Source organism: Schistocerca americana, chromosome 11 (genome assembly GCF_021461395.2).
Source record: "Schistocerca americana isolate TAMUIC-IGC-003095 chromosome 11, iqSchAmer2.1, whole genome shotgun sequence".
Taxonomy (NCBI): domain Eukaryota; kingdom Metazoa; phylum Arthropoda; class Insecta; order Orthoptera; family Acrididae; genus Schistocerca; species Schistocerca americana.
In genome coordinates, this window is record NC_060129.1 from 183,827,767 (window position 1) to 183,854,945 (window position 27,179).

Consider the following 27,179-nt stretch of genomic DNA (forward strand, 5'->3'; position numbering starts at 1 on the left):
CAGCACAGCTTGCGAGGACAGCACAGCTTGCGAGGACAGCACAGCTTGCGAGGACAGCACAGCTTGCGAGGACGGCACAGCTTGCGAGGACGGCACAGCTTACAAAGACGGCACAGCTTGCGAGCACAGCACAGCTTGCGAGGACAGCACAGCTTGCGAGGACAACACAGGTTGCGGGGACAGCACAGCTTGCGTGGACAGCACAGGTTGCGAGGACAGCACGGCTTGCGAGGACAGCACAGCTTGCGAGGACAGCACAGCTTGCGAGGACAGCATAGCTTGCGAGGACAGGACAGCTTGCGAGGACAGCACAGCTTGCGAGGATGGCACAGCTTGCGAGGATGGCACAGCTTGCAAGGACATCACAGCTTGCGAGGACAGCTCAACTTGAGAGGACAGCTGAAATTAAGAGGACAGCTCAACTTGAGAGGACAGCTCAACTTCAGAGGACAGCAAAACTTGAGAGGACTGCTCAACTTGAGAGGGCTGCTCAGCTTCAGAGGGCAGCTCAACTAGAGAGGGCAGCTCAACTTGAGAGGGCAGCTCAACTTGAGAGGGCAGCTCAACTTGAGAGGGCAGCTCAACTTCAGTGTACAGCTCAACTTGAGAGGAAATCTCAACCTGAGAGGACACCTCAACCTGAGAGGACAGCTCAACTTGAGAGGACAGCACAACTTACAAGGACAGGAAAGCTTGCGAGGACAGCAAAGCTTGTGAGGACAGCAAAGCTTGTGAGGACAGCACGGCTTGCGAGGACAGCAAGGCTTGCGTGGACAGCACGGCTTCCGAGGACAGCACGGCTTGCAAGGACAGCACGGCTTGTGAGGACAGCACACCTGGCGAGGACAGCACGGCTTGCAAGGACAGCACGGCTTGCGAGGACAGCACAGCTTGCGAGGAGAGCACAGCTTGCGAGGACAGCACAGCTTGGGAGGACAGCACAGCTTTCGAGGACAGCACAGCTTGCGATGACAGCACAACTTGCGAGGACAGCACGGCCTTCGAGGACAGCTCAACTTGAGAGGACAGCTCAACTTGAGAGGACAGCTCAACTTGAGAGGACAGCTCAACTTGAGAGGACAGCTCAACTTGACAGGACAGCTTAAATTGAGAGGACAGCTCAACTTGAAAGGGCAGCTCAACTTGAGAGGACAGCTCATCTAGCGAGGACAGCTCATCTGAAGAGGACAGCTCAACATCAGAGGACAGCTAAACTTGAAGGAGAGGTCAACTTGAGAGGACATCTCAACTTGAGAGGACAGTTCAACTTGAGAGGACAGCTTAACTTGAGGGGACAGCTCAACTTGAGAGGACAGCTCAACTAGAGAAGGCAGCTCATCTTAAGAGGACAGCTCAACTTGAGGGGACAGCTCAACTTGGGAGGGCAGCTCAACTTGAGAGGGCAGCTCAACTTGAGAGGGCAGCTCAACTTGAGATGGCAGCTCAACTTGAGAGGGCAGCTCAACTTGAGAGGGCAGCTCAACTTCAGTGTACAGCCCAACTTGAGAGGAAATCTCAACCTGAGAGGACACCTCAACCTGAGAGGACAGCTCAACTTGAGAGGACAGTCCATCTGTTTAGGACAGCTCAACTGTAGAGGACAGCTCAACTTGAGAGGACAGCTCAACTTGAGAGGACAGCACAACTTGCGAAGGCAGCACAACTTGCGAGAACAGCAAAGCTTGTGAGGACAGCAAAGCTTGTGAGGACAGCAAAGCTTGTGAGGACAGCACAGCTTGCGAGGACAGCACAGCTTGCGAGGACAGCACAGCTTGCGAGGACAGCACAGCTTGCGAGGACAGCACAGCTTGCGAGGACAGCACAGCTTGCGAGCTCAGCACAGCTTGCGAGGACAGCACAGCTTGCGAGGACAGCACAGCTTGCGAGGACAGCTTAGCTTGCGAGGACAGCACAGCTTGCGAGGACAGCACAGCTAGCGAGGACAGCACAGCTTGCGAGGACAGCACAGCTTGCGAGGACAGCACAGCTTGCGAGGACAGCACAGCTTGCGAGGACAGCACAGCTTGCGAGGTCAGCACACCTTGCGAGGGCAGCACACCTTGCGAGGGCAGCACAGCTTGCGAGGACAGCACAGCTTGCGAGGAGAGCACAGCTTGCGAGAACAGCTCAGCTTGCGAGGTCAGCACAGCTTGCGAGGACAGCACAGCTTGTGAGGACAGCACAGCTTGCGAGGACGGCACAGCTTGCGAGGACGGCACAGCTTACAAAGACGGCACAGCTTGCGAGGACAGCACAGCTTGCGAGGACAGCACAGCTTGCGAGGACAACACAGGTTGCGGGGACAGCACAGCTTGCGTTGACAGCACAGGTTGCGAGGACAGCACGGCTTGCGAGGACAGCACGGCTTGCGAGGACAGCACAGCTTGCGAGGACAGCACAGCTTGCGAGGACAGCATAGCTTGCGGGGACAGCACAGCTTGCGAGCTCAGCACAGCTTGCGAGGACAGCACAGCTTGCGAGGACAGCACAGCTTGCGAGGACAGCACAGCTTGCGAGGACAGCATAGCTTGCGAGGACAGCACAACTTGCGAGGACAGCACAGCTTGCGAGGACAGCACAGGTTGCGAGGACAGCACAGCTTGCTAGGTCAGCACACCTTGCGAGGGCAGCACACCTTGCGAGGACAGCACAGCTTGCGAGGACAGCACAGCTTGCGAGGAGAGCACAGCTTGCGAGGATAGCTCAGCTTGCGAGGTCAGCACAGCTTGCGAGGACAGCACAGCTTGCGAGGACAGCACAGCTTGCGAGGACGGCACAGCTTGCGAGGACGGCACAGCTTACAAAGACGGCACAGCTTGCGAGGACACACAGCTTGCGAGGACAGCACAGCTTGCGAGGACAACACAGGTTGCGGGGACAGCACAGCTTGCGTGGACAGCACAGGTTGTGAGGACAGCACGGCTTGCGAGAACAGCACGGCTTGCGAGGACAGCACAGCTTGCGAGGACAGCACAGCTTGCGAGGACAGCATAGCTTGCGAGGACAGCACGGCTTGCGAGGACAGCACAGCTTGCGAGGAGGGCTCAGCTTGCGAGGACGGCACAGCTTGCGAGGACAGGAAAGCTTGCGAGGACAGCAAAGCTTGTGAGGACTGCAAAGCTTGTGAGGACAGCACGGCTTGCGAGGACAGCAAGGCTTGCGTGGACAGCACACCTTGCGAAGGCTGCACTCCTTGCAAAGGCTGGACTCCTTGCAAAGGCTGCACACCTTGCGAAGGCTGCACTCCTTGCGAAGGCTGCACTCCTTGCGAAGGCTGCACTCCTTGCAAAGGCTGCACTCCTTGTGAAGGCTGCACGCCTTGCGAAGGCAGCACTCCGAGAAAAGGGTGCACTCCAAGCGAAGGCTGCACTCCGAGCGAAGGTTGCACTCCGAGCAAAGGTTGCACTCCGAGCAAAGGTTGCACTCTGAGCAAGGATTGTACTCCGTGCGAAGGTTGCACTCCGAGCAACGGTTGCACTCCATCCAAAGGCTGCACTCCATGCGAAAACTGCATTTCATTCGAAGGCTGCACCCCGTGCATACGCTGCATCCTGTGCAAAGAATGCACTCTGTGCAAAGGCTGTGCTCCTTACGTTGGCTGCACTTCTTGCGAACGCTGCACTCCGTTCGAAGGCTGCACACAGTGCGATGGTTGCACTTCATGGGAAGGCTGCACTCCATGCGAATGCTGCACTCCATGCGAAGGCTGCACTCCATGCTAAGGCTGCACTCCATGCGAAGGCTGCACTCCATGCGAAGGCTGCACTCCATGCAAAGGCTGCACTCCATGCGCAGGCTACACTCCATGCGAAGGCTACACTCCATGCGAAGGCTACACTCCATGCGAAGGCTACACACCATGCGAAGGCTACACTCCATGCGAAGGCTACACTCCATGCGAAGGCTACACTCCATGCAAAGGCTACACTCCATGCGAAGGCTACACTCCATGCGAAGGCTACACTCCATGCAAAGGCTACACTCCATGCAAAGGCTACACTCCATGCAAAGGCTACACTCCATGCAATGGCTACACTCCATGCAAAGGCTACACTCCATGCAATGGCTACACTCCATGCAAAGGCTACACTCCATGCGAAGGCTACACTCCATGCGAAGGCTGCACTCTGTTCGAGGGCTGCACTCTGTTCGAGGGCTGCACTCTGTGTGAAACCTGCTGCACTGCATGCAAAGACTGAACTCTGTGCGAAGGGTGTACTCCGTGTGGAGGCTACATTTTCTGCGAAATGTGTACTCCTAGTGACGGCTGCACTCCATGCAGAGACTACACTCCATGTGGAGGCTGCACTCCCTGCGGAGGCTGCACTCAATGTGAACGTTGCAGTCATTGAGAAGGCTACAGTCATTGAAAGTCTCACTCTTTGCAAGGGCTGCACTCCTTAAAAATTCTGCACACCTTGCAAAGTCTTTACACACTGTTATTACTGCATAGTCTGATTTCATCACTCCTATTAAGTGAGAAGATCTTTGTGGACGTCATGCAGTGTAAGGACTGCAAACCATGTCCAAGCATCATGACGTGTAGGCAGTACACCTTGTGCGATAACTCTCTTAATGAAATAATCCCAGATTGTGAGGAAGTTAATTTAAGAAAGAGACATGTTGCTACAGGTAGAGGAGCATACATTCTGATATCAGTCGCACTTGTCAGCGCACCTCACAGCTCACCATGAAAGGGAAGCACAGCTACCAGGGGCAACACACATTCGAAAGACAGTACAGATTGTGAGAGACTACACTGATGGGAGATGGCACATACTATTAGGAAGTGACTCTATTGAAGGACAGAACGTGAAGCGTGGACACCACTCCTTTTGAGGGCAGCATCCCTACTGAGGACAGCGCATTATGTGAGGACAGAACATCTTGGGATGGTAGAACCACACAATGTGAGCTCAGCTTGCTCTGCAAGGTGGGCTTGTCATGCATTGTATGTGAGTACAGCACAGCTTGCAAGGATGGCACACCTCGCGAAGACGGCACACCAAGCGAGGACGGCACACCAAGCGAGGACGGCACACGAAGGGAGGACGGCACACCAAGCGAGGACGGCACACCAAGCGAGGACGGCACACCAAGCGAGGACGGCACACCAAGCGAGGACGGCACACCAAGCGAGGACGGCACACCAAGCGAGGACGGCACACCTTGCGAGGACGGCACACCTTGCGAGGACGGCACACCAAGCGAGGACGGCACACCAAGCGAGGACGGCACACCAAGCGAGGACGGCACACCAAGCGAGGACGGCACACCAAGCGAGGACGGCACACCTTGCGCGGACGGCACACCTTGCGCGGACGGCACACCTTGCGCGGACGGCACACCTTGCGCGGACGGCACACCTTGCGCGGACGGCACACCTTGCGCGGACGGCACACCTTGCGCGGACGGCACAGCTTGCGAGGACGGCACACCTTGCGAGGACGGCACACCTTGCGAGGACGGCACACCTTGCGAGGACGGCACACCTTGCGAGGACGGCACACCTTGCGAGGACGGCACACCTTGCGAGGACGGCACACCAAGCGAGGACGGCACACCAAGCGAGGACGGCACACCATTCGAGGACGGCACTCCATTCGAGGACGGCACACCATTCGAGGACGACACACCATTCGAGGACGGCACACCATTCGAGGACGGCACACCATTCGAGGACGGCACACCATTCGAGGATGGCACATCATTCGAAGATGGCACACCATGTGAGGATGGCACACCATGCAGGGACAGCACACCTCACAAGCACTGCACACTTAGTGAAGACTGCACACCTGTGAAGTTAGGATGCCTTGTGAAGACAGCTCGCCCTGCAAAGACACCTTCAGAACACAAGACACCAATAAAATTGCACACCTACTGAGTACATCAAGTGTTAAGAAGATGGCAGATATGCAGGGGACAGCTCACTTTAGGCAGTCCGCACACCTTAAAGGGAGAGCACATGTTGGAATGAGAGGACATTTTATAAGGGAGGCTTACCCCATGAGGAGAGAATGCCTTGTAATGTTAGTACACTGTGTGGGGATAGGACAATATATGAAGATGGCATATTTTGTGAAAAATTATGTGTTCCAATGACTGCATGCCTTCTGATTGCTGCACTCATTATGAGGTTAGCACATGTTGGCAGTACAGCTCACCATGTGGGGGGCAGAATAATTTTCATGGACAGCACAACCAGTGAGGACAGCTCACCTTGCACAGAATGCACACCCCTTGCAAGGACAAAACAGCCCGCAAGGAAAGGACATCTTTCGAGGACAACACACCTTGTGCAGCAGCATACTTTTTGAGGACGGCGTATCTTATGAGAACAGCAAATATTTTCAGGACCGTTAAAGAAGCGAGGACAGAACACCATATTAAGGTACAACATGTTGGGAGGAAAAACACATTTTCTGATAAGTGCATATTGTGCCATGCCATTCCTGCTCACCTTATGATGAGTGCAAAATCTGTGAGGACAGTACAGCTTACATTGACGGCACAGATATTGACACCGGCAATCCTCACAATGACAGAACATGTAGTTAGTGTATCTGACCTTGTGAACACAGCATACTTTTTGATGACAGCACAGCACACATTGCAAGGACAGCACACCTTGTGTGGGAAGCACACCTTGCGGGGACAGCACAATTTGTGGGGACAGCGCAATTTGCGAGGACAGCACAACTTGTGAGGACAGCACAAGTTGACAGTGCTGCACAAGTTGCGAGTACAGCACAACTTGTGAGGACAGCACAAGTTGACAGTACTGCACAAGTTGCGAGTACAGCACAACTTGCGAGGACAGCACAGCTTGAAAGGACAGCACAGCTTGAGAGGACAGCACAGCTTGCGAGGACAGCACAGGTTGCAAGGACAGCACAGCTTGCGAGGACAACAAACTTTTTGATTAACCTAGTGGATGCCATTACTCTAGTACGTTCAGTAACTGTTTCATTTGCAGCAACCTTAATGTATATAGTAACACTTGCATGTACAGATACACTAAAATGAATAGGAAGAACTTCACATTCAGCGGTTTTACCTGATAGAACATGAATAGTGTGTGCTGCAACTCTTGCATGCACAGTATCTCTAATGTACAGAGTAAGTGTTGGGTAAGCAGTCACTTCTCCATGCAAGGTAACTCTTGCAAGTTGAGTAACAGATGCTTTTGCAATCCTCACAATGACAGAACACGTAGTTAGTGTATGTGACCTTGTGAACACAGCATACTTTGAGGACAGCACAGCACACATTGCAAGGACAGCACACCTTGCGAGGGAAGCACACCTTGTGGGGACAGTAAAAGTTGCGAGAACAACACAGCTTGCGAGGACAGCACAGCTTGCGAGGACAGCACAGCTTGCGAGGACAGCACAGCTTGCGAGGACAGCTCAACTTGAGAGGACAGCACAACTTGAGAGGACAGCACAGCTTGCGAGGACAGCACAGCTTGCGAGGACAGCTCAACTTGAGAGGATAGCTCAACTTGAGTGGATAGCTTAACTTGAGAGGATAGCTCAACTTGAGAGGATAGCTCAACTTGAGAGGATAGCTCAACTTGAGAGGATAGCTCAACTTGAGAGGATAGCTCAACTTGAGAGGATAGCTCAACTTGAGAGGACAGCACAACTTGAGAGGACAGCTCAACTTGAGAGGGCAGCTCAACTTGAGATGGCAGCTCAACTTGAGAGGGCAGCTCAACTTGAGAGGGCAGCTCAACTTCAGTGTACAGCCCAACTTGAGAGGAAATCTCAACCTGAGAGGACACCTCAACCTGAGAGGACAGCTCAACTTGAGAGGACAGTCCATCTGTATAGGACAGCTCAACTGTAGAGGACAGCTCAACTTGAGAGGACAGCTCAACTTGAGAGGACAGCACAACTTGCGAAGGCAGCACAACTTGCGAGGACAGCAAAGCTTGCGAGGACAGCAAAGCTTGTGAGGACAGCAAAGCTTGTGAGGACAGCAAAGCTTGTGAGGACAGCACAGCTTGCGAGGACAGCACAGCTTGTGAGGACAGCACAGCTTGCGAGGACAGCACAGTTAGCGAGGACAGCACAGCTTGCGAGGACAGCACAGCTTGCGAGGACAGCACAGCTTGCGGAGACAGCACAGCTTGAGAGGACAGCACAGCTTGCGAGGTCAGCACACCTTGCGAGGGCAGCACACCTTGCGAGGACAGCATAGCTTGCGAGGACAGCACAGCTTGCGAGGAGAGCACAGCTTGTGAGAACAGCTCAGCTTGCGAGGTCAGCACAGCTTGCGAGGACAGCACAGCTTGTGAGGACAGCACAGCTTGCGAGGGCGGCACAGCTTGCGAGGACGGCACAGCTTACAAAGACGGCACAGCTTGCGAGGACAGCACAGCTTGCGAGGACAGCACAGCTTGCGAGGACAACACAGGTTGTGGGGACAGCACAGCTTGCGTGGACAGCACAGGTTGCGAGGACAGCACGGCTTGCGAGGACAGCACGGCTTGCGAGGACAGCACAGCTTGCGAGGACAGCACAGCTTGCGAGGACAGCACAGCTTGCGAGCTCAGCACAGCTTGCGAGGACAGCACAGCTTGCGAGGACAGCACAGCTTGCGAGGACAGCACAGCTTGCGAGGACAGCACAGCTTGCGAGGACAGGACAACTTGCGAGGACAGCACAGCTTGCGAGGACAGCACAGCTTGCGAGGACAGCACAGCTTGCGAGGTCAGCACACCTTGCGAGGGCAGCACACCTTGCCAGGACAGCACAGCTTGCGAGGACAGCACAGCTTGCGAGGAGAGCACAGCTTGCGAGGACAGCTCAGCTTGCGAGGTCAGCACAGCATGCGAGGACAGCACAGCTTGCGAGGACAGCACAGCTTGCGAGGACGGCACAGCTTGCGAGGACGGCACAGCTTACAAAGACGGCACAGCTTGCGAGGACAGCACAGCTTGCGAGGACAGCACAGCTTGCGAGGACAACACAGGTTGCGGGGACAGCACAGCTTGCGTGGACAGCACAGGTTGCGAGGACAGCATTACTTGAGAGGACAGCTCAACTTGAGAGGACAGCTCAACTTTGGAGGACAGCTCAACATAAGAGGGCAGCTCAACTTGAGAGGGCAGCTCAACTTGAGAGGGCAGCTCAACTTGAGAGGGCAGCTCAACTTGTGAGGACAGCTGAACTTGAGAGGGCAGCACAACTTGCGAGGACTGCACAACTTGCAAGAACAGCAAAGGTCGCGAGGACAGCAAAGCTTGCGAGGACAGCAAAGCTTGCGAGGACAGCAAAAGTCGCAAGGACAGCACGGCTCGCGAGGACAGCACAGCTTGCGAGGAGAGCACAGCTTGCGAGGACAGCACAAATTGGGAGGACAGCACAGCTTTCGAGGACAGCACAGCTTGCGATGACAGCACAACTTGCGAGGACAGCACGGCTTGCGAGGACAGCTCAACTTGAGAGGACAGCTCAACTTGAGAGGACAGCTCAGCTTTGGAGGACAGCTCAACATAAGAGGGCAGCTCAACTTGAGAGGACAGCTCAACTTGAGAGGACAGCTCAACTTGAGAGGACAGCTCAACTTGAGAGGACAGCACTACTTGAGAGGAAAGCACAACATGCGAAGACAGCAAAGCTTGCGAAGACAGCACGGCCGGCGAGGACAGCACGGCTTGCGAGGACAGCAAGGCTTGCGATGACAGCACAGCTTGCGAGGACAGTACAGCTTGCGAGGACAGCGCAGCTTGCGAGGACAGCACAGCTTGCGAGGACAGCACAGCTAACGCGGACAGCACAGCTTGCGAGGACAGCACAGCTTGCGAGGACAGCACAGCTTGCGAGGACAGCACAGCTTGCGAGGACGGCACAGCTTGCGAGGACGGCACAGCTTACAAAGACGGCACAGCTTGCGAGCACAGCACAGCTTGCGAGGACAGCACAGCTTGCGAGGACAACACAGGTTGCGGGGACAGCACAGCTTGCGTGGACAGCACAGGTTGCGAGGACAGCACGGCTTGCGAGGACAGCACAGCTTGCGAGGACAGCACAGCTTGCGAGGACAGCATAGCTTGCGAGGACAGGACAGCTTGCGAGGACAGCACAGCTTGTGAGGATGGCACAGCTTGCGAGGATGGCACAGCTTGCAAGGACATCACAGCTTGCGAGGACAGCTCAACTTGAGAGGACAGCTGAAATTGAGAGGACAGCTCAACTTGAGAGGACAGCTCAACTTCAGAGGACAGCAAAACTTGAGAGGACTGCTCAACTTGAGAGGGCTGCTCAGCTTCAGAGGGCAGCTCAACTAGAGAGGGCAGCTCAACTTGAGAGGGCAGCTCAACTTGAGAGGGCAGCTCAACTTGAGAGGGCAGCTCAACTTCAGTGTACAGCTCAACTTGAGAGGAAATCTCAACCTGAGAGGACACCTCAACCTGAGAGGACAGCTCAACTTGAGAGGACAGCACAACTTACAAGGACAGGAAAGCTTGCGAGGACAGCAAAGCTTGTGAGGACAGCAAAGCTTGTGAGGACAGCACGGCTTGCGAGGACAGCAAGGCTTGCGTGGACAGCACGGCTTCCGAGGACAGCACGGCTTGCAAGGACAGCACGGCTTGTGAGGACAGCACACCTGGCGAGGACAGCACGGCTTGCAAGGACAGCACGGCTTGCGAGGACAGCACAGCTTGCGAGGAGAGCACAGCTTGCGAGGACAGCACAGCTTGGGAGGACAGCACAGCTTTCGAGGACAGCACAGCTTGCGATGACAGCACAACTTGCGAGGACAGCACGGCCTTCGAGGACAGCTCAACTTGAGAGGACAGCTCAACTTGAGAGGACAGCTCAACTTGAGAGGACAGCTCAACTTGAGAGGACAGCTCAACTTGACAGGACAGCTTAAATTGAGAGGACAGCTCAACTTGAAAGGGCAGCTCAACTTGAGAGGACAGCTCATCTAGCGAGGACAGCTCATCTGAAGAGGACAGCTCAACATCAGAGGACAGCTAAACTTGAAGGAGAGGTCAACTTGAGAGGACATCTCAACTTGAGAGGACAGTTCAACTTGAGAGGACAGCTTAACTTGAGGGGACAGCTCAACTTGAGAGGACAGCTCAACTAGAGAAGGCAGCTCATCTTAAGAGGACAGCTCAACTTGAGGGGACAGCTCAACTTGGGAGGGCAGCTCAACTTGAGAGGGCAGCTCAACTTGAGAGGGCAGCTCAACTTGAGATGGCAGCTCAACTTGAGAGGGCAGCTCAACTTGAGAGGGCAGCTCAACTTCAGTGTACAGCCCAACTTGAGAGGAAATCTCAACCTGAGAGGACACCTCAACCTGAGAGGACAGCTCAACTTGAGAGGACAGTCCATCTGTTTAGGACAGCTCAACTGTAGAGGACAGCTCAACTTGAGAGGACAGCTCAACTTGAGAGGACAGCACAACTTGCGAAGGCAGCACAACTTGCGAGAACAGCAAAGCTTGTGAGGACAGCAAAGCTTGTGAGGACAGCAAAGCTTGTGAGGACAGCACAGCTTGCGAGGACAGCACAGCTTGCGAGGACAGCACAGCTTGCGAGGACAGCACAGCTTGCGAGGACAGCACAGCTTGCGAGGACAGCACAGCTTGCGAGCTCAGCACAGCTTGCGAGGACAGCACAGCTTGCGAGGACAGCACAGCTTGCGAGGACAGCTTAGCTTGCGAGGACAGCACAGCTTGCGAGGACAGCACAGCTAGCGAGGACAGCACAGCTTGCGAGGACAGCACAGCTTGCGAGGACAGCACAGCTTGCGAGGACAGCACAGCTTGCGAGGACAGCACAGCTTGCGAGGTCAGCACAGCTTGCGAGGACAACACAGGTTGCGGGGACAGCACAGCTTGCGTGGACAGCACAGGTTGCGAGGACAGCACAGCTTGCGAGGACAGCACAGCTTGCGAGGACAGCACAGCTTGCGAGGACAGCATAGCTTGCGAGGACAGGACAGCTTGCGAGGACAGCACAGCTTGCGAGGATGGCACAGCTTGCGAGGACGGCACAGCTTGCAAGGACATCACAGCTTGCGAGGACAGCTCAACTTGAGAGGACAGCTGAACTTGAGAGGACAGCTCAACTTGAGAGGACAGCTCAACTTCAGAGGACAGCAAAACTTGAGAGGACTGCTCAACTTGAGAGGGCTGCTCAGCTTCAGAGGGCAGCTCAACTTGAGAGGGCAGCTCAACTTGAGAGGGCAGCTCAACTTGAGAGGGCAGCTCAACTTGAGAGGGCAGCTCAACTTCAGTGTACAGCTCAACTTGAGAGGAAATCTCAACCTGAGAGGACACCTCAACCTGAGAGGACAGCTCAACTTGAGAGGACAGCACAACTTACAAGGACAGGAAAGCTTGCGAGGACAGCAAAGCTTGTGAGGACAGCAAAACTTGTGAGGATAGCACGGCTTGCGAGGACAGCAAGGCTTGCGTGGACAGCACGGCTTCCGAGGACAGCACGGCTTGCAAGGACAGCACGGCTTGTGAGGACAGCACACGTGGCGAGGACAGCACGGCTTGCAAGGACAGCACGGCTTGCGAGGACAGCTCAACTTGAGAGGACAGCTCAACTTGAGAGGACAGCTCAACTTGCGAGGACAGCTCAACTTGAGAGGACAGCTCAACTTGACTGCTCAACTTGAGAGGACAGCTCGACTTAAGAGGGCAGCTCAACTTGAGAGTGCAGCTCAACTTGAGACGACAGCACAGCTTGCGAGGACAGCACAGCTTGCGTGGACAGCACAGCTTGCGAGGACAGCACAGCTTGCGAGGACAGCAAAGCTTGTGAGGACAGCACGGCTTGCGAGGACAGCACGGCTTGCGAGGACAGCACGGCTTGCGAGGACAGCACAGCTTGCGAGGACAGCACAGCTTGCAAGGACAGCACAGCTTGCGAGGCCAGCAAGGCTTGCGAGGACAGCACAGCTTACGAGGACAGCTCTACTTGAAAGGACAGCTCAACTTGAGAGGACAGCTCAACTTGAGAGGACAGCTCAACTTGAGAGGACAGCTCAACTTGAGAGGACAGCTCAACTTGAGAGGACAGCTCAACTTGAGTGGACAGCTCAACTTGAGAGGACAGCTCAACTTGAGAGGACAGCTACACTTCAGAGGACAGCTCAACTTGAGGGGACAGCACAACTTGAGAGGACAGCACAACTTGTGAGGACAGCTCAACTTGATAGGGCAATTCAACTTGAGAGGGCAGCTTAGCTTAACAGGACTGCTCAACTTGCGAGGACACCACTACTTGAGAGGAAAGCACAACTTTCGAGGACAGCAAAGCTTGCAAGGACAGCACAGCTTGCGAGGACAGCACGGCTTGCGAGGACAGCTCAATATGAGAGAAGAACTCAACTTGAGAGGACAGCTCAACTTGAGAGGACAGCTCAACTTGAGAGGACAGTCCAACTGAAGAGGACAGCTCAACTTTAAAGGACAGCACAACTTCCGAGGACAGCACAACTTGCGAGGACAGCAAAGCTAGCGATGACAGTACGGCTTGCGAGGACAGCACGGCTTCCGACGACAGCACGGCTTGCGAGGACATCATGGCTTGCGAGGACAGCTCGTCTTGCGAGGACAGCACGGCTTGCGAGGACAGCACGGCTTGCGAGGACAGCACAGGTTGTGAGGACAGCACAGCTTGCGAGGAGAGTACAGCTTGCGAGGACAGCACGGCTTGCGAGGACAGCTCAACTTGAGAGGACAGCTCAACTTGAGAGGACAGCTCAACTTGAGAGGACAGCTCAACTTGAGAGGACAGCTCAACTTGAGAGGACAGCTCAACTTGAGAGGACAGCTCAACTTGAGAGGACAGCTCAACTTGAGAGGACAGCTCAACTTGAGAGGACAGCTCAACTTGAGAGGACAGCTCATCTAGAGAGGACAGCTCATCTAGAGAGGACAGCTCAACTTCAGAGGACAGCTCAACTTGAAGGAGAGCTCAACTTGAGAGGACAGCTCAACTTGAGAGGACAGCTCAACTTGAGAGGACAGCTCAACTTGAGAGGTCAGCTCAACTTGAGAGGACAGCTCAACTTTAGAGGACAGCTCAACTTCAAAGGACAGCTCAAGTTGAGAGGACAGCTCTACTAGAGAGGGCAGCTCAACTTGAGAGGACAGCACGGCTTGCGAGAACAGCACAGCTTGCGAGGACAGCACAGCTTGCGAGGACAGCATTACTTGAGAGGACAGCTCAACTTGAGAGGACAGCTCAACTTTGGAGGACAGCTCAACATAAGAGGGCAGCTCAACTTGAGAGGGCAGCTCAACTTGAGAGGGCAGCTCAACTTGAGAGGGCAGCTCAACTTGAGAGGGCAGCTCAACTTGTGAGGACAGCTGAACTTGAGAGGGCAGCACAACTTGCGAGGACTGCACAACTTGCGAGAACAGCAAAGGTCACGAGGACACCAAAGCTCGCGAGGACAGCAATGCTCGCGAGGACAGCAAAGCTCGCAAGGACAGCACGGCTCGCGAGGACAGCATGGCTTGCGAGGACAGCACGGCTTGCGAGGACAGCACGGCTTGCGAGGACAGCACGGCTTGCGAGGACAGCACGGCTCGCGAGGACAGCACGGTATGCGAGGACAGCACGGTATGCGAGGACAGCACGGCTTGCGATGACAGCACAGCTTGCGAGGACAGTACAGCTTGCGAGGACAGCGCAGCTTGCGAGGACAGCACAGCTTGCGAGGACAGCAGAGCTTGCGAGGACAGCACAGCTTGCGAGGACGGCACAGCTTGCGAGGACGGCACAGCTTACAAAGACGGCACAGCTTGCGAGGACAGCACGGCTTGCGAGGACAGCACAGCTTGCGAGGACAACACAGGTTGCGGGGACAGCACAGCTTGCGTGGACAGCACAGGTTGCGAGGACAGCACAGCTTGCGAGGACAGCACGGCTTGCGAGGACAGCACAGCTTGCGAAGACAGCACAGCTTGCGAGGACAGCATAGCTTGCGAGGACAGGACAGCTTGCGAGGACAGCACAGCTTGTGAGGATGGCTCAGCTTGCGAGGACGGCACAGCTTGCGAGGACGGCACAGCTTGCAAGGACATCACAGCTTGCGAGGACAGCTCAACTTGAGAGGACAGCTCAACTTGACAGGACAGCTCAACTTGAGAGGACAGCTCAACCTCAAAGGACAGCAAAACTTGAGAGGACTGCTCAACTTGAGAGGGCTGCTCAGCTTCAGAGGGCAGCTCAACTTGAGAGGGCAGCTCAACTTGAGAGGGCAGCTCAACTTGAGAGGGCAGCTCAAATTGAGTGTACAGCTCAACTTGATAGGAAATCTCAACCTGAGAGGACACCTCAACCTGAGAGGACAGCTGAACTTGAGAGGACAGCACAACTTACGAGGACAGGAAAGCTTGCGAGGACAGCAAAGCTTGTGAGGACAGCAAAGCTTGTGAGGACAGCACGGCTTGCGAGGACAGCAAGGCTTGCGTGGACAGCACGGCTTCCGAGGACAGCACGGCTAGCAAGGACAGCACGGCTTGCGAGCACAGCACAGCTTGCGAGGACAGCACAGCTTGCGAGGACAGCACAGCTTGCGAGGACAGCACAGCTTGCGAGGACAGCATTACTTGAGAGGACAGCTCAACTTGAGAGGACAGCTCAACTTTGGAGGACAGCTCAACATAAGAGGGCAGCTCAACTTGAGAGGGCAGCTCAACTTGAGAGGGCAGCTCAACTTGAGAGGGCAGCTCAACTTGTGAGGACAGCTGAACTTGAGAGGGTAGCACAACTTGCGAGGACTGCACAACTTGCGAGGACAGCAAAGGTCGCGAGGACAGCAAAGCTCGCGAGGACAGCAAAGCTTGCGAGGACAGCAAAAGTCGCAAGGACAGCACGGCTCGCGAGGACAGCACAGCTTGCGAGGAGAGCACAGCTTGCGAGGACAGCACAAATTGGGAGGACAGCACAGCTTTCGAGGACAGCACAGCTTGCGATGACAGCACAACTTGCGAGGACAGCACGGCTTGCGAGGACAGCTCAACTTGAGAGGACAGCTCAACTTGAGAGGACAGCTCAACTTGAGAGGACAGCTCAACTTGAGAGGACAGCTCAACTAGAGATGACAGCTCAACTAGAGAGGACAGCTCAACATGATAGGACAGCTCAACTTGAGAGGACAGCTCAACTTGAGAGGACAGCTCAACTAGAGAGGACAGCTCAACTTGAGAGGTCAGCTCAACTTGAGAGGACAGCTCAACTTGAGAGGACAGCTCAACTTGAGAGGACAGCTCAACTTGAGAGGACAGCTCAACTTGAGAGGACAGCTCAACTTGAGAGGACAGCACAACCTGAGAGGACAGCACAACGTGAGAGGACAGCTCAACTTGAGTGGGCAGCTCAACTTGAGAGGACAGCTCAACTTGAGAGGACAGCCCAACTTGAGAGGACAGCACTACTTGAGAGGAAAGCACAACATGCGAAGACAGCAAAGCTTGCGAAGACAGCACGGCTGGCGAGGAAAGCACGGCTTGCGAGGACAGCAAGGCTTGCGATGACAGCACAGCTTGCGAGGACAGTACAGCTTGCGAGGACAGCGCAGCTTGCGAGGACAGCACAGCTTGCGAGGACAGCACAGCTAACGAGGACAGCACAGCTTGCGAGGACAGCACAGCTTGCGAGGACAGCACAGCTTGCGAGGACAGCACAGCTTGCGAGGACGGCACAGCTTGCGAGGACGGCACAGCTTACAAAGACGGCACAGCCTGCGAGCACAGCACAGCTTGCGAGGACAGCACAGCTTGCGAGGAAAACACAGGTTGCGGGGACAGCACAGCTTGCGTGGACAGCACAGGTTGCGAGGACAGCACGGCCTGCGAGGACAGCACAGCTTGCGAGGACAGCACAGCTTGCGAGGACAGCATAGCTTGCGAGGACAGGACAGCTTGCAAGGACAGCACAGCTTGGGAGGATGGCACAGCTTGCGAAGACGGCACAGCTTGCAAGGACATCACAGGTTGCGAGGACAGCTCAACTTGAGAGGACAGCTGAACTTGAGAGGACAGCTCAACAAATGAGGACAGCTCAACTTCAGAGGACAGCAAATATTGAGAGGACTGCTCAACTTGAGAGGGCTGCTCAGCTTCAGAGGGCAGCTCAACTTGAGAGGGCAGCTCAACTTGAGAGGGCAGCTCAACTTGAGAGGGCAGCTCAACTTGAGAGGGCAGCTCAACTTCAGTGTACAGCTCAACTTGAGAGGAAATCTCAACCTGAGAGGACACCTCAACCTGAGAGGACAGCTCAACTTGAGAGGACAGCACAACTTACAAGGACAGGAAAGCTTGCGAGGACAGCAAAGCTTGTGAGGACAGCAAAGCTTGTGAGGACAGCACGGCTTGCGAGGACAGCAAGGCTTGCGTGGACAGCACGGCTTCCGAGGACAGCACGGCTTGCAAGGACAGCACGGCTTGTGAGGACAGCACACCTGGCGAGGACAGCACGGCTTGCAAGGACAGCACGGCTTGCGAGGACAGCACAGCTTGCGAGGAGAGCACAGCTTGCGAGGACAGCACAGCTTGGGAGGACAGCACAGCTTTCGAGGACAGCACAGCTTGCGATGACAGCACAACTTGCGAGGACAGCACGGCCTTCGAGGACAGCTCAACTTGAGAGGACAGCTCAACTTGAGAGGACAGCTCAACTTGAGAGGACAGCTCAACTTGAGAGGACAGCTCAACTTGACAGGACAGCTTAAATTGAGAGGACAGCTCAACTTGAGAGGGCAGCTCAACTTGAGAGGACAGCTCATCTAGCGAGGACAGCTCATCTAGAGAGGACAGCTCAACATCAGAGGACAGCTAAACTTGAAGGAGAGGTCAACTTGAGAGGACATCTCAACTTGAGAGGACAGTTCAACTTAAAAGGACAGCTTAACTTGAGGGGACAGCTCAACTTGAGAGGACAGCTCAACTAGAGAAGGCAGCTCATCTTAAGAGGACAGCTCAACTTGAGGGGACAGCTCAACTTGAGAGGGCAGCTCAACTTGAGAGGGCAGCTCAACTTGAGAGGGCAGCTCAACTTGAGATGGCAGCTCAACTTGAGAGGGCAGCTCAACTTGGGAGGGCAGCTCAACTTCAGTGTACAGCCCAACTTGAGAGGAAATCTCAACCTGAGAGGACACCTCAACCTGAGAGGACAGCTCAACTTGAGAGGACAGTCCATCTGTATAGGACAGCTCAACTGTAGAGGACAGCTCAACTTGAGAGGACAGCTCAACTTGAGAGGACAGCACAACTTGCGAAGGCAGCACAACTTGCGAGGACAGCAAAGCTTGCGAGGACAGCAAAGCTTGTGAGGACAGCAAAGCTTGTGAGGACAGCAAAGCTTGTGAGGACAGCACAGCTTGCGAGGACAGCACAGCTTGTGAGGACAGCACAGCTTGCGAGGACAGCACAGTTAGCGAGGACAGCACAGCTTGCGAGGACAGCACAGCTTGCGAGGACAGCACAGCTTGCGGAGACAGCACAGCTTGAGAGGACAGCACAGCTTGCGAGGTCAGCACACCTTGCGAGGGCAGCACACCTTGCGAGGACAGCATAGCTTGCGAGGACAGCACAGCTTGCGAGGAGAGCACAGCTTGTGAGAACAGCTCAGCTTGCGAGGTCAGCACAGCTTGCGAGGACAGCACAGCTTGTGAGGACAGCACAGCTTGCGAGGGCGGCACAGCTTGCGAGGACGGCACAGCTTACAAAGACGGCACAGCTTGCGAGGACAGCACAGCTTGCGAGGACAGCACAGCTTGCGAGGACAACACAGGTTGTGGGGACAGCACAGCTTGCGTGGACAGCACAGGTTGCGAGGACAGCACGGCTTGCAAGGACAGCACGGCTTGCGAGGACAGCACAGCTTGCGAGGACAGCACAGCTTGCGAGGACAGCACAGCTTGCGAGCTCAGCACAGCTTGCGAGGACAGCACAGCTTGCGAGGACAGCACAGCTTGCGAGGACAGCACAGCTTGCGAGGACAGGACAACTTGCGAGGACAGCACAGCTTGCGAGGACAGCACAGCTTGCGAGGACAGCACAGCTTGCGAGGTCAGCACACCTTGCGAGGGCAGCACACCTTGCCAGGACAGCACAGCTTGCGAGGACAGCACAGCTTGCGAGGAGAGCACAGCTTGCGAGGACAGCTCAGCTTGCGAGGTCAGCACAGCATGCGAGGACAGCACAGCTTGCGAGGACAGCACAGCTTGCGAGGACGGCACAGCTTGCGAGGACGGCACAGCTTACAAAGACGGCACAGCTTGCGAGGACAGCACAGCTTGCGAGGACAGCACAGCTTGCGAGGACAACACAGGTTGCGGGGACAGCACAGCTTGCGTGGACAGCACAGGTTGCGAGGACAGCATTACTTGAGAGGACAGCTCAACTTGAGAGGACAGCTCAACTTTGGAGGACAGCTCAACATAAGAGGGCAGCTCAACTTGAGAGGGCAGCTCAACTTGAGAGGGCAGCTCAACTTGAGAGGGCAGCTCAACTTGTGAGGACAGCTGAACTTGAGAGGGCAGCACAACTTGCGAGGACTGCACAACTTGCAAGAACAGCAAAGGTCGCGAGGACAGCAAAGCTTGCGAGGACAGCAAAGCTTGCGAGGACAGCAAAAGTCGCAAGGACAGCACGGCTCGCGAGGACAGCACAGCTTGCGAGGAGAGCACAGCTTGCGAGGACAGCACAAATTGGGAGGACAGCACAGCTTTCGAGGACAGCACAGCTTGCGATGACAGCACAACTTGCGAGGACAGCACGGCTTGCGAGGACAGCTCAACTTGAGAGGACAGCTCAACTTGAGAGGACAGCTCAACTTGAGAGGACAGCTCAGCTTTGGAGGACAGCTCAACATAAGAGGGCAGCTCAACTTGAGAGGACAGCTCAACTTGAGAGGACAGCTCAACTTGAGAGGACAGCTCAACTTGAGAGGACAGCACTACTTGAGAGGAAAGCACAACATGCGAAGACAGCAAAGCTTGCGAAGACAGCACGGCCGGCGAGGACAGCACGGCTTGCGAGGACAGCAAGGCTTGCGATGACAGCACAGCTTGCGAGGACAGTACAGCTTGCGAGGACAGCGCAGCTTGCGAGGACAGCACAGCTTGCGAGGACAGCACAGCTAACGCGGACAGCACAGCTTGCGAGGACAGCACAGCTTGCGAGGACAGCACAGCTTGCGAGGACAGCACAGCTTGCGAGGACGGCACAGCTTGCGAGGACGGCACAGCTTACAAAGACGGCACAGCTTGCGAGCACAGCACAGCTTGCGAGGACAGCACAGCTTGCGAGGACAACACAGGTTGCGGGGACAGCACAGCTTGCGTGGACAGCACAGGTTGCGAGGACAGCACGGCTTGCGAGGACAGCACAGCTTGCGAGGACAGCACAGCTTGCGAGGACAGCATAGCTTGCGAGGACAGGACAGCTTGCGAGGACAGCACAGCTTGCGAGGATGGCACAGCTTGCGAGGATGGCACAGCTTGCAAGGACATCACAGCTTGCGAGGACAGCTCAACTTGAGAGGACAGCTGAAATTGAGAGGACAGCTCAACTTGAGAGGACAGCTCAACTTCAGAGGACAGCAAAACTTGAGAGGACTGCTCAACTTGAGAGGGCTGCTCAGCTTCAGAGGGCAGCTCAACTAGAGAGGGCAGCTCAACTTGAGAGGGCAGCTCAACTTGAGAGGGCAGCTCAACTTGAGAGGGCAGCTCAACTTCAGTGTACAGCTCAACTTGAGAGGAAATCTCAACCTGAGAGGACACCTCAACCTGAGAGGACAGCTCAACTTGAGAGGACAGCACAACTTACAAGGACAGGAAAGCTTGCGAGGACAGCAAAGCTTGTGAGGACAGCAAAGCTTGTGAGGACAGCACGGCTTGCGAGGACAGCAAGGCTTGCGTGGACAGCACGGCTTCCGAGGACAGCACGGCTTGCAAGGACAGCACGGCTTGTGAGGACAGCACACCTGGCGAGGACAGCACGGCTTGCAAGGACAGCACGGCTTGCGAGGACAGCACAGCTTGCGAGGAGAGCACAGCTTGCGAGGACAGCACAGCTTGGGAGGACAGCACAGCTTTCGAGGACAGCACAGCTTGCGATGACAGCACAACTTGCGAGGACAGCACGGCCTTCGAGGACAGCTCAACTTGAGAGGACAGCTCAACTTGAGAGGACAGCTCAACTTGAGAGGACAGCTCAACTTGAGAGGACAGCTCAACTTGACAGGACAGCTTAAATTGAGAGGACAGCTCAACTTGAAAGGGCAGCTCAACTTGAGAGGACAGCTCATCTAGCGAGGACAGCTCATCTGAAGAGGACAGCTCAACATCAGAGGACAGCTAAACTTGAAGGAGAGGTCAACTTGAGAGGACATCTCAACTTGAGAGGACAGTTCAACTTGAGAGGACAGCTTAACTTGAGGGGACAGCTCAACTTGAGAGGACAGCTCAACTAGAGAAGGCAGCTCATCTTAAGAGGACAGCTCAACTTGAGGGGACAGCTCAACTTGGGAGGGCAGCTCAACTTGAGAGGGCAGCTCAACTTGAGAGGGCAGCTCAACTTGAGATGGCAGCTCAACTTGAGAGGGCAGCTCAACTTGAGAGGGCAGCTCAACTTCAGTGTACAGCCCAACTTGAGAGGAAATCTCAACCTGAGAGGACACCTCAACCTGAGAGGACAGCTCAACTTGAGAGGACAGTCCATCTGTTTAGGACAGCTCAACTGTAGAGGACAGCTCAACTTGAGAGGACAGCTCAACTTGAGAGGACAGCACAACTTGCGAAGGCAGCACAACTTGCGAGAACAGCAAAGCTTGTGAGGACAGCAAAGCTTGTGAGGACAGCAAAGCTTGTGAGGACAGCACAGCTTGCGAGGACAGCACAGCTTGCGAGGACAGCACAGCTTGCGAGGACAGCACAGCTTGCGAGGACAGCACAGCTTGCGAGGACAGCACAGCTTGCGAGCTCAGCACAGCTTGCGAGGACAGCACAGCTTGCGAGGACAGCACAGCTTGCGAGGACAGCTTAGCTTGCGAGGACAGCACAGCTTGCGAGGACAGCACAGCTAGCGAGGACAGCACAGCTTGCGAGGACAGCACAGCTTGCGAGGACAGCACAGCTTGCGAGGACAGCACAGCTTGCGAGGACAGCACAGCTTGCGAGGTCAGCACACCTTGCGAGGGCAGCACACCTTGCGAGGGCAGCACAGCTTGCGAGGACAGCACAGCTTGCGAGGAGAGCACAGCTTGCGAGAACAGCTCAGCTTGCGAGGTCAGCACAGCTTGCGAGGACAGCACAGCTTGTGAGGACAGCACAGCTTGCGAGGACGGCACAGCTTGCGAGGACGGCACAGCTTACAAAGACGGCACAGCTTGCGAGGACAGCACAGCTTGCGAGGACAGCACAGCTTGCGAGGACAACACAGGTTGCGGGGACAGCACAGCTTGCGTTGACAGCACAGGTTGCGAGGACAGCACGGCTTGCGAGGACAGCACGGCTTGCGAGGACAGCACAGCTTGCGAGGACAGCACAGCTTGCGAGGACAGCATAGCTTGCGGGGACAGCACAGCTTGCGAGCTCAGCACAGCTTGCGAGGACAGCACAGCTTGCGAGGACAGCACAGCTTGCGAGGACAGCACAGCTTGCGAGGACAGCATAGCTTGCGAGGACAGCACAACTTGCGAGGACAGCACAGCTTGCGAGGACAGCACAGGTTGCGAGGACAGCACAGCTTGCTAGGTCAGCACACCTTGCGAGGGCAGCACACCTTGCGAGGACAGCACAGCTTGCGAGGACAGCACAGCTTGCGAGGAGAGCACAGCTTGCGAGGATAGCTCAGCTTGCGAGGTCAGCACAGCTTGCGAGGACAGCACAGCTTGCGAGGACAGCACAGCTTGCGAGGACGGCACAGCTTGCGAGGACGGCACAGCTTACAAAGACGGCACAGCTTGCGAGGACACACAGCTTGCGAGGACAGCACAGCTTGCGAGGACAACACAGGTTGCGGGGACAGCACAGCTTGCGTGGACAGCACAGGTTGTGAGGACAGCACGGCTTGCGAGAACAGCACGGCTTGCGAGGACAGCACAGCTTGCGAGGACAGCACAGCTTGCGAGGACAGCATAGCTTGCGAGGACAGCACGGCTTGCGAGGACAGCACAGCTTGCGAGGAGGGCTCAGCTTGCGAGGACGGCACAGCTTGCGAGGACAGGAAAGCTTGCGAGGACAGCAAAGCTTGTGAGGACTGCAAAGCTTGTGAGGACAGCACGGCTTGCGAGGACAGCAAGGCTTGCGTGGACAGCACACCTTGCGAAGGCTGCACTCCTTGCAAAGGCTGGACTCCTTGCAAAGGCTGCACACCTTGCGAAGGCTGCACTCCTTGCGAAGGCTGCACTCCTTGCGAAGGCTGCACTCCTTGCAAAGGCTGCACTCCTTGTGAAGGCTGCACGCCTTGCGAAGGCAGCACTCCGAGAAAAGGGTGCACTCCAAGCGAAGGCTGCACTCCGAGCGAAGGTTGCACTCCGAGCAAAGGTTGCACTCCGAGCAAAGGTTGCACTCTGAGCAAGGATTGTACTCCGTGCGAAGGTTGCACTCCGAGCAACGGTTGCACTCCATCCAAAGGCTGCACTCCATGCGAAAACTGCATTTCATTCGAAGGCTGCACCCCGTGCATACGCTGCATCCTGTGCAAAGAATGCACTCTGTGCAAAGGCTGTGCTCCTTACGTTGGCTGCACTTCTTGCGAACGCTGCACTCCGTTCGAAGGCTGCACACAGTGCGATGGTTGCACTTCATGGGAAGGCTGCACTCCATGCGAATGCTGCACTCCATGCGAAGGCTGCACTCCATGCTAAGGCTGCACTCCATGCGAAGGCTGCACTCCATGCGAAGGCTGCACTCCATGCAAAGGCTGCACTCCATGCGCAGGCTACACTCCATGCGAAGGCTACACTCCATGCGAAGGCTACACTCCATGCGAAGGCTACACACCATGCGAAGGCTACACTCCATGCGAAGGCTACACTCCATGCGAAGGCTACACTCCATGCAAAGGCTACACTCCATGCGAAGGCTACACTCCATGCGAAGGCTACACTCCATGCAAAGGCTACACTCCATGCAAAGGCTACACTCCATGCAAAGGCTACACTCCATGCAATGGCTACACTCCATGCAAAGGCTACACTCCATGCAATGGCTACACTCCATGCAAAGGCTACACTCCATGCGAAGGCTACACTCCATGCGAAGGCTGCACTCTGTTCGAGGGCTGCACTCTGTTCGAGGGCTGCACTCTGTGTGAAACCTGCTGCACTGCATGCAAAGACTGAACTCTGTGCGAAGGGTGTACTCCGTGTGGAGGCTACATTTTCTGCGAAATGTGTACTCCTAGTGACGGCTGCACTCCATGCAGAGACTACACTCCATGTGGAGGCTGCACTCCCTGCGGAGGCTGCACTCAATGTGAACGTTGCAGTCATTGAGAAGGCTACAGTCATTGAAAGTCTCACTCTTTGCAAGGGCTGCACTCCTTAAAAATTCTGCACACCTTGCAAAGTCTTTACACACTGTTATTACTGCATAGTCTGATTTCATCACTCCTATTAAGTGAGAAGATCTTTGTGGACGTCATGCAGTGTAAGGACTGCAAACCATGTCCAAGCATCATGACGTGTAGGCAGTACACCTTGTGCGATAACTCTCTTAATGAAATAATCCCAGATTGTGAGGAAGTTAATTTAAGAAAGAGACATGTTGCTACAGGTAGAGGAGCATACATTCTGATATCAGTCGCACTTGTCAGCGCACCTCACAGCTCACCATGAAAGGGAAGCACAGCTACCAGGGGCAACACACATTCGAAAGACAGTACAGATTGTGAGAGACTACACTGATGGGAGATGGCACATACTATTAGGAAGTGACTCTATTGAAGGACAGAACGTGAAGCGTGGACACCACTCCTTTTGAGGGCAGCATCCCTACTGAGGACAGCGCATTATGTGAGGACAGAACATCTTGGGATGGTAGAACCACACAATGTGAGCTCAGCTTGCTCTGCAAGGTGGGCTTGTCATGCATTGTATGTGAGTACAGCACAGCTTGCAAGGATGGCACACCTCGCGAAGACGGCACACCAAGCGAGGACGGCACACCAAGCGAGGACGGCACACGAAGGGAGGACGGCACACCAAGCGAGGACGGCACACCAAGCGAGGACGGCACACCAAGCGAGGACGGCACACCAAGCGAGGACGGCACACCAAGCGAGGACGGCACACCAAGCGAGGACGGCACACCTTGCGAGGACGGCACACCTTGCGAGGACGGCACACCAAGCGAGGACGGCACACCAAGCGAGGACGGCACACCAAGCGAGGACGGCACACCAAGCGAGGACGGCACACCAAGCGAGGACGGCACACCTTGCGCGGACGGCACACCTTGCGCGGACGGCACACCTTGCGCGGACGGCACACCTTGCGCGGACGGCACACCTTGCGCGGACGGCACACCTTGCGCGGACGGCACACCTTGCGCGGACGGCACAGCTTGCGAGGACGGCACACCTTGCGAGGACGGCACACCTTGCGAGGACGGCACACCTTGCGAGGACGGCACACCTTGCGAGGACGGCACACCTTGCGAGGACGGCACACCTTGCGAGGACGGCACACCAAGCGAGGACGGCACACCTTGCGAGGACGGCACACCAAGCGAGGACGGCACACCAAGTGAGGACGGCACACCATTCGAGGACGGCACTCCATTTGAGGACGGCACACCATTCGAGGACGACACACCATTCGAGGACGGCACACCATTCGAGGACGGCACACCATTCGAGGACGGCACACCATTCGAGGATGGCACATCATTCGAAGATGGCACACCATGTGAGGATGGCACACCATGCAGGGACAGCACACCTCACAAGCACTGCACACTTAGTGAAGACTGCACACCTGTGAAGTTAGGATGCCTTGTGAAGACAGCTCGCCCTGCAAAGACACCTTCAGAACACAAGACACCAATAAAATTGCACACCTACTGAGTACATCAAGTGTTAAGAAGATGGCAGATATGCAGGGGACAGCTCACTTTAGGCAGTCCGCACACCTTAAAGGGAGAGCACATGTTGGAATGAGAGGACATTTTATAAGGGAGGCTTACCCCATGAGGAGAGAATGCCTTGTAATGTTAGTACACTGTGTGGGGATAGGACAATATATGAAGATGGCATATTTTGTGAAAAATTATGTGTTCCAATGACTGCATGCCTTCTGATTGCTGCACTCATTATGAGGTTAGCACATGTTGGCAGTACAGCTCACCATGTGGGGGGCAGAATAATTTTCATGGACAGCACAACCAGTGAGGACAGCTCACCTTGCACAGAATGCACACCCCTTGCAAGGACAAAACAGCCCGCAAGGAAAGGACATCTTTCGAGGACAACACACCTTGTGCAGCAGCATACTTTTTGAGGACGGCGTATCTTATGAGAACAGCAAATATTTTCAGGACCGTTAAAGAAGCGAGGACAGAACACCATATTAAGGTACAACATGTTGGGAGGAAAAACACATTTTCTGATAAGTGCATATTGTGCCATGCCATTCCTGCTCACCTTATGATGAGTGCAAAATCTGTGAGGACAGTACAGCTTACATTGACGGCACAGATATTGACACCGGCAATCCTCACAATGACAGAACATGTAGTTAGTGTATCTGACCTTGTGAACACAGCATACTTTTTGATGACAGCACAGCACACATTGCAAGGACAGCACACCTTGTGTGGGAAGCACACCTTGCGGGGACAGCACAATTTGTGGGGACAGCGCAATTTGCGAGGACAGCACAACTTGTGAGGACAGCACAAGTTGACAGTGCTGCACAAGTTGCGAGTACAGCACAACTTGTGAGGACAGCACAAGTTGACAGTACTGCACAAGTTGCGAGTACAGCACAACTTGCGAGGACAGCACAGCTTGAAAGGACAGCACAGCTTGAGAGGACAGCACAGCTTGCGAGGACAGCACAGGTTGCAAGGACAGCACAGCTTGCGAGGACAACAAACTTTTTGATTAACCTAGTGGATGCCATTACTCTAGTACGTTCAGTAACTGTTTCATTTGCAGCAACCTTAATGTATATAGTA

The 27,179-nt window shown here is 55.2% G+C and overlaps 4 protein-coding genes across 4 annotated transcripts; all 4 read left to right on the forward strand.

Annotated features, from left to right (window-relative positions):
• Positions 1-1,435: 1,435 nt before the first annotated feature.
• Positions 1,436-2,607, forward strand: LOC124553519 (prestalk protein-like). The gene is made up of 2 exons (XM_047127369.1): positions 1,436-1,490; positions 1,655-2,607. The coding sequence occupies exons 1-2, from the start codon at positions 1,436-1,438 to the stop codon at positions 2,605-2,607; spliced, it is 1,008 nt and encodes a 335-aa protein (XP_046983325.1).
• A 1,928-nt stretch (positions 2,608-4,535) lies between these two features.
• LOC124553520 lies at positions 4,536-9,041 on the forward strand. The gene is made up of 5 exons (XM_047127370.1): positions 4,536-4,632; positions 4,971-5,805; positions 6,603-6,951; positions 7,700-7,959; positions 8,186-9,041. Exons 1-5 carry the CDS (start codon positions 4,536-4,538, stop codon positions 9,039-9,041), a joined length of 2,397 nt encoding a protein of 798 aa, XP_046983326.1.
• A 12,538-nt stretch (positions 9,042-21,579) lies between these two features.
• LOC124553521 (prestalk protein-like) lies at positions 21,580-22,751 on the forward strand. The gene is made up of 2 exons (XM_047127371.1): positions 21,580-21,634; positions 21,799-22,751. The coding sequence occupies exons 1-2, from the start codon at positions 21,580-21,582 to the stop codon at positions 22,749-22,751; spliced, it is 1,008 nt and encodes a 335-aa protein (XP_046983327.1).
• A 1,928-nt stretch (positions 22,752-24,679) lies between these two features.
• LOC124553522 (collagen alpha-1(IV) chain-like) lies at positions 24,680-26,067 on the forward strand. Its single transcript, XM_047127372.1, has 2 exons — positions 24,680-24,776; positions 25,115-26,067. Exons 1-2 carry the CDS (start codon positions 24,680-24,682, stop codon positions 26,065-26,067), a joined length of 1,050 nt encoding a protein of 349 aa, XP_046983328.1.
• The last annotated feature ends 1,112 nt before the right edge of the window (positions 26,068-27,179 follow it).